The following is a 15,394-nucleotide window of genomic DNA, read 5'->3' on the forward strand; positions in this document are numbered from 1 at the left end:
CTACTATATGACAAAAGAAGATCTGTAAATACATCAAAGAAAGACCAAACTATATTAAGGTCAACATCTCAGTTTGACTGAAAATCTGCGGAACAGTTTCCTTGATGAAACTTTCATAATTCTGAGTCTCCTGAATAAACTCATAAAATTGCCCCTTATAAAGATGCAGTAAAACTGTTTTCGAAGCAAAAGTGTTGATACAGTATGAACACATATTGAATTGGTGCATACTTTACAAATTAAAAAATACAATTTAGCAAAAGAAACCTACACAAACCCTTGATAACAACCAAATGCATTTGCTATTTTCCATATCTGCATAGTCAGGGGTACAGAAAACAAGGTAACATATACTTCAGTGATAAACTACCACAGTGGCAGGTATACCAGCAGACTGTGATAACAGAGCGGCAGGTATACCAGCAGACTATGACCACACATTGGCAGGTATACCAGCAGATTGTGACCACACACTGGCAGGTATACCAGCAGACTATGACCACACATTGGCAGGTATACCAGCAGACTGTGACCACACACTGGCAGGTATACCAGCAGACTGTGACCACACACTGGCAGGTATACCAGCAGACTATGACCACACATTGGCAGGTATACCAGCAGACTGTGACCACACACTGGCAGGTATACCAGCAGACTGTGACCACACACTGGCAGGTATACCAGCAGACTGTGACCACACATTGGCAGGTATACCAGCAGATTGTGACCACACACTGGCAGGTATACCAGCAGACTGTGACCACACACTGGCAGGTATACCAGCAGACTGTGACCACACACTGGCAGTATACCAGCAGACTATGACCAAACACTGGCAGGTATACCAGCAGACTGTGACACACACTGGCAGGTATACCAGCAGACTATGACCACACATTGGCAGGTATACAGGTAGACTGTGACCATACACTGGCAGGTATACAAGCAGACTGTGACCACACACTGGCAGTATACCAGCAGACTGTGACCACACACTGGCAGGTATACCAGCAGACTGTGACCACACACTGGCAGGTATACCAGCAGACTGTGACCACACACTGGAAGGTATACAAGCAGACTATGACCACACCTTTGGCAGGTATACCAGCAGACTGTGACCACACACTGGAAGGTATACCAGCAGACTATGACCATACATTGGCAGGTATACCAGCAGACTGTGACCATACACTGGCAGGTATACCAGCAGACTGTGACCACACAATGGCAGGTATACCAGCAGACTGTGACCACACACTGGCAGGTATACCAGCAGACTGTGACCACACACTGGCAGGTATACCAGCAGACTGTGACCACACACTGGCAGGTATACCAGCAGACTGTGACCAGTACACACCATATATGCATCAGCAATAACAAGTGCATATATTTTGAGTGAAATGTCAATGCTGAGAAACATATCCATTGCTGAGATGGATAATTGCTATTATATCATAACAATATATTAAAATTTTGGCGTGAAACATCAAAAAACAAATATTTCCCTAGCAAAGAGCTAGTGTGTGTTCCATCATGGTTATTTTCAGAGGTCAACTAATTAGATGGTTTTCTTTGTGCCATCAATATACTTTTATGATATAATGATTGATGAAGCATGAGGACCCTAGCTCTCCCCTTACTCCTTGGGCAAAGTGTTCCTAATGAAATAAACACACTTAATTAACCAATGCATAGAGGTATTCATGTATGTTTGCAGAGTGAAAATACTCCCAGTATTTCCTGACAATGAGGTCCCGCCTGATTGCTGCAAACTACACAATGTCAGAATTATGAGTAATACGGGGACAAAAGACATCTCTGATAATGACATTAAATCAATAAAGTTGAAAATAAAAATCAAGAATTTAGTAAATACATGTTTCTAACTCCTTAAATGGCCATCAACCCCCCTAACCATTTGCATAAATTCAACAGCAAGAATGTTCAAATCAAATGCTTTGAAATATTCCAAATGTTCAAAAGTCATTACAACATGAACCCCTTGCTTTGAAATAATGTACGAAAGCTTAGAAGGAGAGGGTGGAGAATTACATAATAAGATACCAGATGAAAATAGCATTAGTGTGTACCAATGTGTGATAATATCATCTCATTGACAAATTGGGCATTTGCGATGGTTTTTAATAAACTTTAGTCTAAATAACTTTGTTCTAGAATATATCTGCAAAACACATGGTAAAAATATTACAGGTTCATTTTGACACATTCCGGCTAGAGATCACTAACTACTATTAAGGTAAAACTTTATGAACTGTAATCATGTTTTTGGATTTTGTCAGGCCTCATTGATTTTGGCAATATCTGTATTTCTATAGCATTTAAATTTCAATAATATTCACTGCATATAGATGGCAAATAACAACAGCAACAGAAAACTAAAGAGATAGACCAAAAACTAATAGGTTGGTACAGCACAGGATGAGTCTCTGCTATGTGTAATAATGCCATTGTTTTGCCATGAAATCTACATGTGGAATTTGTGAGAGAAACTTTCTTTGCATGTTTTATTCTCACTATTATTGTGTGCTACCAGTTACATATGATTTATCTGGAAAAGTAAAATGAATGTCCAAATTTAGGAGTTTAACCCTCCAGGGCATTTAATAATTTATAGATCAGATGAAGAGTTACAGAGCGTAGATCACTTTGCAATTATTTTGTTTTTGGATTTTTCATAAAATTTCAAGAATGTGATGATCACTGCAACATGATGTTTTGGGAAGGTAGGAGGGTTATGAAAGGTTGACGGTAGAAGTATGGACCATCCACATGTATTTCTCTTACTATTTACAACTCTTTAGTGGGTGACGTCTTTGAAGCAAATTCCTATATACACTTTGAGAAAAATTGTGTACGAAATGCCTTACTCGCTTTGCATATTATTCACCTTTTGGCTACAAAGAACCAAGAATAATTTAGCAAAGTGATATAGTTAGCATTCTATAGTACTTGGCAAAACAGAGTTGGAGAAACAATATAGGACATTTTCTGTAATGCAGTGGTCTTGCAAGGGTCTCCCTGATTGGCCTTCAAACAGGTGAACATTAGAAGCATGAATGATATTACCAATGAGAACAGACCTTCCAAAAGCAATGGACATCAGTTTTTCACAGCAAGGATGAGTCACAACTTTTCTTGCGTTGAATTTCCAAACCTTTTCAGCTGTGTGTGCAAAGTACACACATTCTGACGAATGAAAAGGTGTGAAACTGAATTAGTGATAGCTGTTCACCTACTGACATAGATAAGATCACTTGAATATTGCAAAACTGACAATTTACGAATTTAAATTTCATGGTACATTACAAGTTTTGCAATGGTTGTCTAAACCGAATATTACCATGGTAACTGTCTGACAGGAATTATGCCATGGTATACACATTATCTTCCATTGTTGAAATGTTCTCAACATAACAATAACAAACATATATGGCTACAAACAAATGTCACCTCTTTTCAATGTAAACTCCTTTAATCTAACAGAAATCTAATTTGAATATGGACACGTTGACATTCAAATAGTCTGTTCAATAAAATTTTCTCAGAAAGTGTACCCTACATCTATGAATATCTAAAACAAATTACAATGAAATATTTCACTATATCTATCTTTTTGTCTTTCTCACACTTGACATAAAATTCAAGAATCAACAGCTATGAATGTCCATTCAAAAAAATTGTTTTGAAATTGTACATGATTATGTAAAGATCTGTCTTTTTTACTTCTCCTGCAGAATGACTATACAACCAATACACTAAGTACAGAAATGATTTCTAAAAATAATGGCACAAATGTTTGGAGTGTTTTATCACATCTTGGGTCTCCATGGATAAATAATGGTAAGAACAATCTTCAAATCACTCCACTATGGTGAATGGCAGTTGTGTCTTGCTCATCTTGTGGAGGGATTATATCAAAACATCTGTAAAAAAGACAAACAAATGTACTAAAATTCTGATATGTTGATGCATACCACTGTAATGTCAAAGCTCACCAAATGCCATTAATATATTCTTAACTTGAAAGCTTTGCTTCATGTCGTCAGATGTCCCTTCATGTAAAAAATGTCCATGTCAATGTCCGTTCATTAAAATGTCCCTTCATCTCACAAATGTCCCACCGTGTCAATTGTCCCTTCATGTCAAATGTCCCTTCATCTCACAAATGTCCCACCGTGTCAATTGTCCCTTCATGTCATAAATGTCCCTACATGTCATAAATGTCCCGTCATGTCATAAATGTCCCTACATGTCATAAATGTCCCTTCATCTCAAATATCCCTTCATCTCACAAATGTCCCTTCATGTCAATTGTCCCTTCATGTCATAAATGTCCCTACATGTCATAAATGTCCCTACATGTCATAAATGTCCCTACATGTCATAAATGTCCCTTCATCTCACAAATGTCCATTCATGTTAAATGACCCTTCATTTTAGATGTCTCTTCAATGTCAGATAAGCTGTCATGACATGTCCCTTTATCCCCTTTATCCCTTCATGTCACATGTCCTTTATATCAGATATCCCTTCATGTCACATGTCCTTTATATCAGATATCCCTTCGTGTCACATGTCCTTTATATCAGATGTCCCTTCGTGTCACATGTCCTTTATATCAGATATCCCTTTATGTCACATGTCCTTTATATCAGATATCTCTTCATGTCACATGTCCTTTATATCAGATGTCCCTTCATGTCACATGTCCTTTATATCAGATATCTCTTCATGTCACGTCCTTTATATCAGATATCCCTCCATGTCACATGTCCTTTATATCAGATATCCCTCCATGTCACATGTCCTTTATATCAGATATCCCTCCATGTCACACGTCCCTTATATCAGATATCCCTTCATGTCACATGTCCTTTATATCAGATGTCCCTTCGTGTCACATGTCCTTTATATCAGATATCCCTTCATGTCACATGTCCTTTATATCAGATGTCCCTTCATGTCACATGTCCTTTATATCAGATGTCCCCTTATATCAGATATCCCTCCATGTCACATGTCCTTTATATCAGATATCCCTCCATGTCACATGTCCTTTATATCAGATATCCCTCCATGTCACACGTCCCTTATATCAGATATCCCTTCATGTCACATGTCCTTTATATCAGATATCTCTTCATGTCACATGTCCTTTATATCAGATATCCCTTCATGTCAGATATCCCTTCATGTCACATGTCCCCTACTGTAAGAAATGTCCCTTCATGTCAGACATCCCTTCATTTCAGATATTCCGTCACATTAGATATCCCGTCATGACACGTTCCTTCATGTTAGCTGTCATCCCTACTTAAGATATTTCACCATTCATAATTGCAATTAATTACATGTGACACGATAATTTCATTTATTCTCAGATCTAAAAATTTCACTTTGGGGACTAGTGATAAAAATAAAATTGACTTTTTCAGCAGCAAAGGAAACTTGAAACCAAATATATATCTAATAAATATTCGTAACTCAGTTGTAAATTTGAAAACTTTGAGTCACAAATGTTTAGCATTCAGTATTTATCTATGTTTTCATTACATTTATAGACAGTTTGTTCCAAAACCTGTTTGTTGAAAATAAAAATTTATGTTTTTTCACCATATTTGAATTTTACAATTCTGACTAAGAGTATCATCCCAATGATCTTTACTTTATCTGTAATGAATGATTGTCATGGTTACCTGACATTTCTGATGATGATTCATGTTGATAAAGTTCTTCCTCGATTTCTTCTGGATCTTGTCCCTCAGCTGCTGAAGATGATCCAACTGAAATGAAACTGTTTGGACGACTGCCTCCTGTCTGACTATTCGGCGAGGCTGACCTTGACCTGCGAATGACCTGGGGTGGAGATTGTTCACTGTCTGATATTGTCAGCTCTTTCACATCTTCTGTTATTTCTTTGAGATCTCCTGAGTCTTGATTTTCTGTTGCTTGCTGTTCAAGATTACCCTCAGTCTCTGCTTCAACTACTGGCGTTGTTGCTTGGTTACCATGTTCTTCCATAGTAATTACACCCTAATCAATAACATTACATCAAATTATGAATCAAATCAGCATAGAATTCCATGATGCAATGAATCAGCATACTATTTACTGTTGCATGTGTGAGCTAAAAAACTTTCATACTTTATACTTACTCTGGAGGGCGCTGTGCCATACCTTATACTTACTCAGGAGGGCATTTTGCAACGTGGCTTTATTGCTGACTTTGATACAACACTTTTAACCCTTTAAGCGCCAAAGTCTGTTTCTGTCACCCTTATAAAATATACCTCAGTCAATTTTTGTCAGATTTTTGCCAAAATTTTGATAAAAAACTATGGCCAATGAAATGTTGTATTCATTTGGTCCAAAATTATAAAAAAATTACAGAATATTCATAAAAATTGGTAAAATGTGGCACAAAAATTTTGGTTGAAAAAATGCAGCACTCAAAGGGTTGAAAGAACTCAGAAATGATATAGTAGTTTTTTTGTAATTTTATTTTATACAGCTTTATCAGAATGACTTGTTTGTGCCACGTCAACAACATGGTAGTACTCCCTTACAGTCGTCGTTGACGTTTGGTCACCCTGTCTCTGGTCTTTGAAGACTGCGAGTTCTTCTAGTTGGTGTATAGTTACTGAGTGAGAAAAAGGGTCTCCAAGAGAATACTGTTGACCGACACTATCATGGTGTACAGCATTATTCATTGAGTTGGGGTTTTTTTTTGTGTATCTATGTTCCAACTGATGTCCTAACATACTCCCTCAGGGATCACTTTGGGGCGCGATAACGCGATATTTACGCTCAAAAATCAGAAAAATCGCATTGAGAAAAATCAATTGGGCAAAAAAGTCGCGCCGATGATGCAAATGGCGCGTACGTGATACATATACGCGATCTAAATTCATCGGTATATCATTTGGCAGGTTTTCAGTACAGAACCAATCATTGTGTCGCCGTAGAGAGCGCTATAATTATGCTAGAGTTACCCGTTTCAAACAGCGTTTGTGATTGGTTGCAAGCAGGAAGTTTTGCGTTCATTGACAAATCATTGGAGTCGATACAGCAAGTGTTCATTGCTGATGTACAGCGTGTTCTCGTCGCTCAAAATGGCGCTCGTATCCAGTACGAGTGGTACTGGTAGTGCGAAGAAAAAACGGAAAAGCACTATTCTAGACTACTGTACTTCCGTTACTCCTAGAAGTACGGATTCGATCGCCTCCGCTAGTGAGGACGAACGCGAAGAATCGACGAGTATTGGTGATGGTCGCAAGACCAGCCTCAAGTTTCAGAATAGTTGGCTAGCTGTGTACGGGTCTTGGTTGCGCCATGACACGGACAGGGGTGAAATGTTTTGTTCCCTCTGTCGAGATATGCAGTTCAAAAACGCTATGGCAGTCGGAACAAAAAATATGAAGACGACAACAATTAAGAGACATCTAAAGTCAGTAGAACACAAACAGGCCATTGCAGCGCCATGTGAAGCTGCGTGTATGGAAGCAGCCGTTCGCCAGCAGCTGTCAAGAGAGGAAGACGGAATACAGTCCTGCTTGAAGGTAGTGTATTGGTTAGCGAAAGAAACCATACCCCTGACGAAATACCCGTCTCTGATGGGGTTGTTACGTGAACTTGGTACGCCAAACCTTGATGTTATCCAGTGTGGACAGCGTGTCACCTACAGCAGTTACAACACAGCTTGTGATATGCTAAATTCTATCTCTAATACGATTGATAGAGATGTTACCCAGAAGTTGAGGATGTCCCCTACCATTTCAATTCTCACAGATGAAAGCACGGACATTGCAGTTCACCACAAGCTAACTGTCAATGCGCGAGTGATTGACCCTCTGTCCATGGTTCCTATGACCTTGTTCCTGACGGACATTCATATCACTGCAGCAGATGGATCAGGGATTTTTACTGCAATAAAGGACCATCTAGCAAAGAGAAATATCCCATTGTGTAAAATAACAGGCAAGTTTTCATTTATTTTTTTATTACATTTAGTTTTGTCTGTGACTGCCCCGAAATACTGACACATGTTTTTTATTGGCATTTCATGATACCATGTGTGTCATTTTGTGTAGTTTTATGTATTTCCTGACATTAGACTGGTGTCTTATAAATACTTATTTTTTTATTTAATTAGACAACTAAACAAGGGGCAGAAAACCAAAACAAAAAACAAAAACGCCTGAATAAAAAACACGGAAATGGGGAAAATATAATAGACTGGGAACCTTATATAACACCCAGGCTTTGATCAGTAAAGCTGCCTTTCTTAGTTTCTGAATTCTTATTTATTTTCTAGGACTAGGCACAGATGGTGCTAGTGTCATGACTGGCAGGAAGAAGGGATTGACTGGGCAGTTTCTTCAGGTTAATCCACAGTTGGTCAACACCCATTGCTCAGCACACAGGGTAGCTCTTTGTTCAGAGCAAGCTGCAACCAAAATACCTGGTAAGGAAATGTCACATTTGAGTGCACATAAACTTTCATCCTTGACAGTTTTAAACCAGTTGTTCTGTAAAAGTTTTCTAATTTTTCAACATACATTTTCACCATAAACCACTTGTCAGTGTTTAGTAACTACCATAACACAAATGAACTGTAATTTTCCAGCAATGAAGTTCTATCAAGAAGTCCTGGAGTCCCTCTTTTACTATTTCAAGAAGTCTCCAAAAAGGTGTGAATCTGTAAAAGCAGTGCAGGATTTGCTTAATGAACCAGCCCTGAAATACAGAGAGGTGAGTAACACTAAATTAAAACAAATTCCGAGAACCTTTGTCAATTGAAACTCTTTCTTGATTGACTTAGACTTTCTCATGTAAATATATAGTCTGACAAGTTTAATTTTGTATTGATTTAATTCTTTTTACCAGGTCCACCAGATCCGTTGGCTTAGCTTTTACAAAGCACTGGAAGCTGTCTACAGGACACTGGATTCTTTGATCACATATTTCACTACTGCTGCAGCTACTGGCAAAGATGCCATGGCAGTGGGACTCAGGAAGAAGATGAGCGAGGACTTCTTCATACAGATGACATACAGTCTTATGGATATCTTACAACCTGTGATGCAGTTAAATCTTTTCTTCCAAAAGAAAGATTTGGATATTGGCACTGTTCAGGTAATAACTCAATATTTATCATAAACAATTTGTAACTTGAATGAGTTATTTATATTAGTCATAATTATTGCTGAAATTCATTTTTATCTACTCATAATTAAATTATTCTTGAAATTTATTTTTTAGGTACTCATTGTTGAAATTTATTTTTTAGCTACTCATAATGAAAGTATTCTTGAATTCATTTAGTTTTTGTTTATAGGTGTTACAACTAATCAGTGATTTATTTTTCAGTTGTTTGTATGATATCACAGCCAAAATCATCTGTGCTGCAATTTTGTGGAAACCCCTTTTCTGGAATATGAAAGATATTATTAATGGTAACTATTATTTATTTTATTTTTGCATTGATATATGAAAGTAGTACTTAGTCTTTGGTGATTGTAGACCCTAAACATTTCTTGGGATACTATTTAAATAAACTTCACTTGCATGATTTTCTAATAATTTATTATGCAATTCATTTTAATTAGTAATTAGAAATGCCGTATATTCCTGCAATTTATAAGCAATATTCACATAAGACCTATTTTCTAGTCAAATATAGATGCTGCTGTCAGAGTACTGAAGGCATTGAGGAATGACACAGCTCCCACACCAGGTCAGCCAACTTTCCAGGATCAGCTGAAAGAAGATTTGATTGATGGACTATTCAGGGGTCATCATGTCATCACCAAATCAAGGCATATCTTTTCTTCAACTAAAAATGCTTATGTTGATGGGTTGATTGACAACATTGAGAGCAGGTTTGTGTTTTAGAATCATCAATGTATTACGTGTAACTGTATCAGATAACACACAGAGCATAACTTTAAGACTGCATTACTGAATTGCATTGCTAGTATAGTTTTTCATTGGCAACAAATGCTGTAATTGAGAAAAATTGGTTGATTGTTCACACCCTCACTCTTATCTGTACTGTCTTGAAAAAAAATTATTTTTGTTTTTTTTGTCTTTTTACTGAATAGATTTCCTAACCAAGAGCTCATGACAAGCATGTGTGTTCTTGGTATGCGTCCAGTGTCCCTGCTGACTGACCAGGATCTGGCAGACTGGGGTAATGATTCTATAGAGGTTTTGATCAGCCATTTTGGAGTTGAACAGGTTCATACCTACAAGGATGACCAACAGGTTGTGCAGAAAGTCAAAGCTGGCTCTGTTATTAACCCACAGCAGACACGGAATGAATGGATGAGCCTTAAGAAGGTGGTGAAAGCACATGGCTATCCTAGGAGAAGCACAGCAGAGTTTTGGGGTATAGTCAAGCAGTATCATGGAGAGGATTATCCCAACCTATTGCATCTAGCTGCCCTGGCCTTAACTCATCCTGTACACACCAGTGATTGTGAGCGTGCCTTTTCAGCCCAGAATATGGTCACTACACCACTGAGGAACAGGTTGTCATCTGAACACTGTGACCAGCTCATGAGGATCATGATTCAAGGCTCAGATTTAAAGAACTTTAATTTTCTGCCAGTGTTGAAGGACTGGAAGGAAAGTAAATGTAGATCTTTATTTACAGGCCATAAGTAACTGTAAACCAAGGTGTAGCATGTAAAACACAGTGACACTTAGTGTTATACAGCAGTCACTGCAGAACTTTGCATTATCACTATTTTTTTGGTGTTCTATCTGTAAGAAAATTCTGACTTTTTGGAAAATAAATGTTTCATGAAGTTTAATTTGTTGGTGTTTAATTTGTAACATTATACACACACACACACATATACACAGAACCATACAGTGTTCTCTCTCTGCCACTGTAATTAGTCTAGGTAGAACACTCTATGGCTGTGTGTGTATGTGTAATGTCTGGTAAACATTAAAAATCATTACCATAACAATTAAACTATTGTTATGCAAATTAACCAAAATGCAGAAAATCACGGAATTTAAGTTAGGTTCCCACCGACTTTGAAATTCTCCCACTGTTTTTTTTCATGTGGGATTTTATCTCATGCAGTTCTTGAGCCAGGGTAATCCCTGCTCCTGTTATTTTTTGACCCGGTCACACATGGAATCAGCATACTGCTCCATGATGCATGGAATCAGCATACTATTCCATGATTTATGGAATAAGTGTACTATTCCATGATCTGTGGAATCAGCATCCTGCTCCATGATGGATGGAATCAGCATACTATTCCATGATTCATGGAATAAGTGTACTATTCCATGATCTATGGAATCAGCATACTATTCCATGATGCATGGAATCAGCATACTATTCCATGCATCATGGAATCACCATGATACTGCTCCATGCATCATGGAATCAGCGTACTTGTCCATGATGCATGGAATCAGTATACTATTACATGATCAAGGCATGAGCATATTATTCCATGATGCATGGAATCAGCATACTATCCCATGATCCATGAAATCAGTATACATAATATTCCATGATGTAAGGAATCAACATACTATTCCATGATGTATGGAATCAGAATACTATTCCATTATGCATTCAATCAGCACACTATACGTGAAGCATGGAATTAGCATATTATATCATGATGCATGGAACCAGCATACTATTCCATGATGCACAAAATGAGAATACTATTCCATGATGCATGGAATCAACATTCTCTTCCATGATGCATGGAATCAACATTCTCTTCCATGATGCATGGAATCAGCATACTATCCCCATGATCCATGGAATCAGCATACTATTTACTGATGCATTCAATCAGCATACTATTCCACGAAGTATGGAATTAGCATACTATTCCATGATTCCTTGAACCAGCATACTATTCAGCGATGCATTGAATCAGCATACTATTCCATGATGCATGGAATCAGCATTCTCTTCCATGATGCATGGAATCAGCATACTATCCCCATGATCCATGGAATCAGCATACTATTCCCTGATGCATTCAATCAGCATACTATTCCACGAAGTATGGAATTAGCATACTATTCCATGATTCCTTGAACCAGCATACTATTCAGCGATGCATCGAATCAGCATACTATTCCATGATGCATGGAATCAGCATACTATTCCATGATACATGGAATCAGCATACTATTCCATGATGCATGGAATCAGTATACTATCCCATGATGCATGGAATCAGCATTCTATTCCATAATCTATGGAATCAGTATACTATCCCATGATCCATGGAATCAGAATACTATTCCCTGATGCATTCAATCAGCATACTATTCCACAAAGTATGGAATTAGCATACTATTCCATGATTCCTTGAACCAGCATACTATTCAGCGATGCATGGAATCAGCATACTATTCCATGATGCATGGAATCAGTATACTATCCCATGATGCATGGAATCAGCATTCTATTCCATGATCTATGGAATCAGTATACTATCCCATGATCCATGGAATCAGAATACTATTCCCTGATGCATTCAATCAGCATACTATTCCACAAAGTATGGAATTAGCATACTATTCCATGATTCCTTGAACCAGCATACTATTCAGCGATGCATGGAATCAGCATACTATTCTACAAACAGATAACAGATATATCTTAGTCTCTAAGACATTTGTATGATAGACAATGGGGTTAAAAGAAGACCTCCACAGTAAGACATATCAGAGACACACCAGTGTCCAGGAAATACAGTGGTTTGATGGCAGAAATGCACAGAACCATTTATTCGAGACCATAACTAGCTTTTCAGGATGATTCTAGTTTCATAAGATGCCTGTATCACTAAGAAGACAATGTCAAATTTGGAAGTGGCAAAACAAAAATTTGGATGACAAACTTGTATTATCACTGTGGGAGGGAGTGTCAACTTTGCAGCTGTTTGTATGGGATTCATACAATGGGTCTGTACCATGTACAAGATATCCCAACATCCCTTGAAGATATAAAGGCAGCTTACATTGTAAAATAAACAAAGATGCAACCAAAGTTTATATGGCAAAGTTTGGAACTGATTGGAGAGCTACAAAGCTTGTGAATTATGAATATGCATCAAATGCTGAATTTGCTTAAAGCTGCCGTTCTCAATCCCAGGTTCGCACATTAGTGGGTACTCCACCCTATCAACATATTATCGTTTTAATTGTTTTGCGTCAAACACCGCTATATTAGAATACAAACATAAGCTCTTCACATCGAACGTCGATGGGCACGTCGGAATGGCATGAGGTGTTTTCACCATACTTCATGCGTTCGAGTTACAGCTGTCTCCAATTAAGCAGTGTGTCGCTTGGCACCTTATGCGGACAGTGCCCTCGACCACGGCCCCTCTATGGGACCGTGCCTCCACCCACAAAATAAATTAGTAAATTGAGAAAAAAATCTGCCGTTTACGAAATATTTTCACACCACATTCGTATTTTTACGAGAAAAAAATACAGGCTTAGGACATATGGGGCATCGCGTCATAACGTACAGCGATGTTCTCCAAGGAGGCGATTGAGATCGCCTACATATGAGAATGACGTCATTAAAAATAAGTCTTTATAACGAATATTTTGACTGGTCGTGAATGTGCACATTCACATTTATCATCCAATCATATCATCTGAGACATGCTTCTTCCACTGTCAATACTCAGCCACGTTTTTTGATATAATGTTAGGATCTCCGTTGAAAGTAAAGATACGACTTTTTCTCTTGTCAGATTGTCATGTAAATAAAAAGGTAATAAATCCCTTCAAAGTGTTGTATAAAGCTATTTTCACTGGTTGAGCGTACGTTGACAAAGCTAAGATCATTGCCCGATGAACTAGACTGGACAAGGTTTTCCTGTCACACAATCTGTACGATCGAAAGGACACAAATTGATGGTTTTTGCTTAGTATCATGAACGTTTATAACACTATAACAAGAAAGTTCGGTGGCGAAAATCAGCACAAAAATGACTTTACTAAAACATACTCTTTAACTGTTCAATGTTCAATGTTCAGTTCAGACTCAGTGAGTGGCGGGATGGCATTGTCAAAAGCTAAATATTGCCTGCAATGAAAGTCACGAGCCAACTTTGGTGTCAACGGATACAGTCTGTGAATTATCAGTGAACACTCACTTATTTTTCAGGTCAATAGGCCAAAAGTTGCTTGTCCGTGGCAACAAGCCTCTCTGTTTGTGAATTTTCCCATTCTACAATGACTATCAAGAAGCGATTGAAGCGAATTTGACATCGAGAATCTCAACTTTCAAAACCATAGACGTTTAGTTAACCCTTTAAGTTGCTGGTTTAAACTCTACAGAGTTTGCGCATGTGCAGTAACAAGACCACCTAGGTAATTTGAAAAACATAGGATACTGGTATAGTGCAATGATAATCCAAACTTAAAAGTAGTGAGGGATGATATAAGCACAGGAAAATGATGACAAAGTGGTAAATTATTTTTCAGAAGCTTAAAAACATTCCTTTATAATGTTCAGTTAAAACTGAAAAAATACCTTGAAGGCACAGTGGAAATGGCTGTTATTATTTGTACATCAAGCCCTAAGAAAGTAAACATACAAGCATATGAAATGTTACAGTTTTTCATGAATATTAATGCTCATGATTATTAATGAGCCATCCAGTACTCTTGGAACTCTGGGGAGAACCCTGCTAAAGGGTGAGCATAGTGACCCAATTGTGAATTCTGAAAGACTAAAATATGAGTGGAGTATAACCAAAGAAATTCTGTGTGAAAATTACAGGGGGGGTTTCAAGATACATGGGGCATACTTTTGGATCTGAAAGTTGATGAAATATATCCAAAGCTGTGTACATTAGTCAAAATTGGTCTGATATTGCCAACAAACACTGCTGCTTGTGAAAGGGGCTTTTCCAGGTCCAACAGAATAAAAACAAAATCCAGGGCTAGGCTAAAAGTTAGCACAGTTAGTGCATATGCAGTTGGTGTTCACTGAAACAAAGGAGAATTATTGGCTCAAAATCTACATGTATTGCAATGTCCAGTAGTAGCACATCCAGTTTTTGCACCGTATTGGAGAAGCTCATTGACACTGCCCACGGGAATAGCATTTACTCATATTTTATCAAATTTACTAATAATTTAAAACTGGAATTCGTAAATTTACTAAGATTTTGTAAAACCCAGAGGAAACCCAGAAAATTACCATTACAAGTCAATATACTGGTATGCAAAATACACGATATGCATCGCTCGAATCTCTTAAATTCTTAGAACTAATATGTTTTTATTAAATTTGAAAACATCGGTGTCGAAATAACATAAAATAAATATTTTCTGAAGATTGAGC

General features: G+C 37.6%; 3 protein-coding genes across 45 annotated transcripts in view; 2 read left to right on the plus strand and 1 right to left on the minus strand.

Moving 5' to 3' along the window:
- Nucleotides 1–2,134: 2,134 nt before the first annotated feature.
- The window catches only part of LOC139125550 (rho guanine nucleotide exchange factor 11-like), a 244,373-nt gene continuing 231,113 nt past the window's right edge, over nt 2,135–15,394 (minus strand). For all 43 annotated transcript variants that reach the window (XM_070691626.1, XM_070691622.1, XM_070691638.1 and 40 more), the window contains 2 exons: nt 5,727–6,063; nt 2,135–3,953 (listed from right to left, as the gene is read on the minus strand). In XM_070691626.1, coding sequence (XP_070547727.1) covers nt 3,940–3,953; nt 5,727–6,063 — 351 coding nt within the window. In that variant the 3' untranslated portion in view covers nt 2,135–3,939. The remainder of the gene's footprint in view (nt 3,954–5,726; nt 6,064–15,394) is intronic.
- On the plus strand, nt 6,987–9,840 carry LOC139125555 (zinc finger protein 862-like). Its single transcript, XM_070691658.1, has 6 exons — nt 6,987–8,007; nt 8,345–8,494; nt 8,657–8,781; nt 8,917–9,165; nt 9,400–9,485; nt 9,703–9,840. Exons 1-5 carry the CDS (start codon nt 7,116–7,118, stop codon nt 9,409–9,411), a joined length of 1,428 nt encoding a protein of 475 aa, XP_070547759.1. The 5' UTR covers nt 6,987–7,115; the 3' UTR covers nt 9,412–9,485; nt 9,703–9,840.
- On the plus strand, nt 9,707–10,847 carry LOC139125556 (zinc finger protein 862-like). The gene is made up of 2 exons (XM_070691660.1): nt 9,707–9,911; nt 10,134–10,847. Exon 2 carries the CDS (start codon nt 10,153–10,155, stop codon nt 10,696–10,698), a length of 546 nt encoding a protein of 181 aa, XP_070547761.1. The 5' UTR covers nt 9,707–9,911; nt 10,134–10,152; the 3' UTR covers nt 10,699–10,847.

Source organism: Ptychodera flava, assembly GCF_041260155.1.
Source record: "Ptychodera flava strain L36383 chromosome 3 unlocalized genomic scaffold, AS_Pfla_20210202 Scaffold_25__1_contigs__length_14229661_pilon, whole genome shotgun sequence".
NCBI lineage: Eukaryota > Metazoa > Hemichordata > Enteropneusta > Ptychoderidae > Ptychodera > Ptychodera flava.

Coding starts and splice junctions, on each gene's coding strand:
- LOC139125555 (XM_070691658.1), top strand. CDS start 7,116: ATGTACAGCGTGTTCTCGTCGCTCAAAATGGCGCTCGTATCCAGTACG. Junction 8,008..8,344: donor CCCATTGTGTAAAATAACAG/GCAAGTTTTCAT, acceptor TTTATTTTCTAG/GACTAGGCACAGATGGTGCT. Junction 8,495..8,656: donor AGCTGCAACCAAAATACCTG/GTAAGGAAATGT, acceptor GTAATTTTCCAG/CAATGAAGTTCTATCAAGAA.
- LOC139125556 (XM_070691660.1), top strand. CDS start 10,153: ATGACAAGCATGTGTGTTCTTGGTATGCGTCCAGTGTCCCTGCTGACT.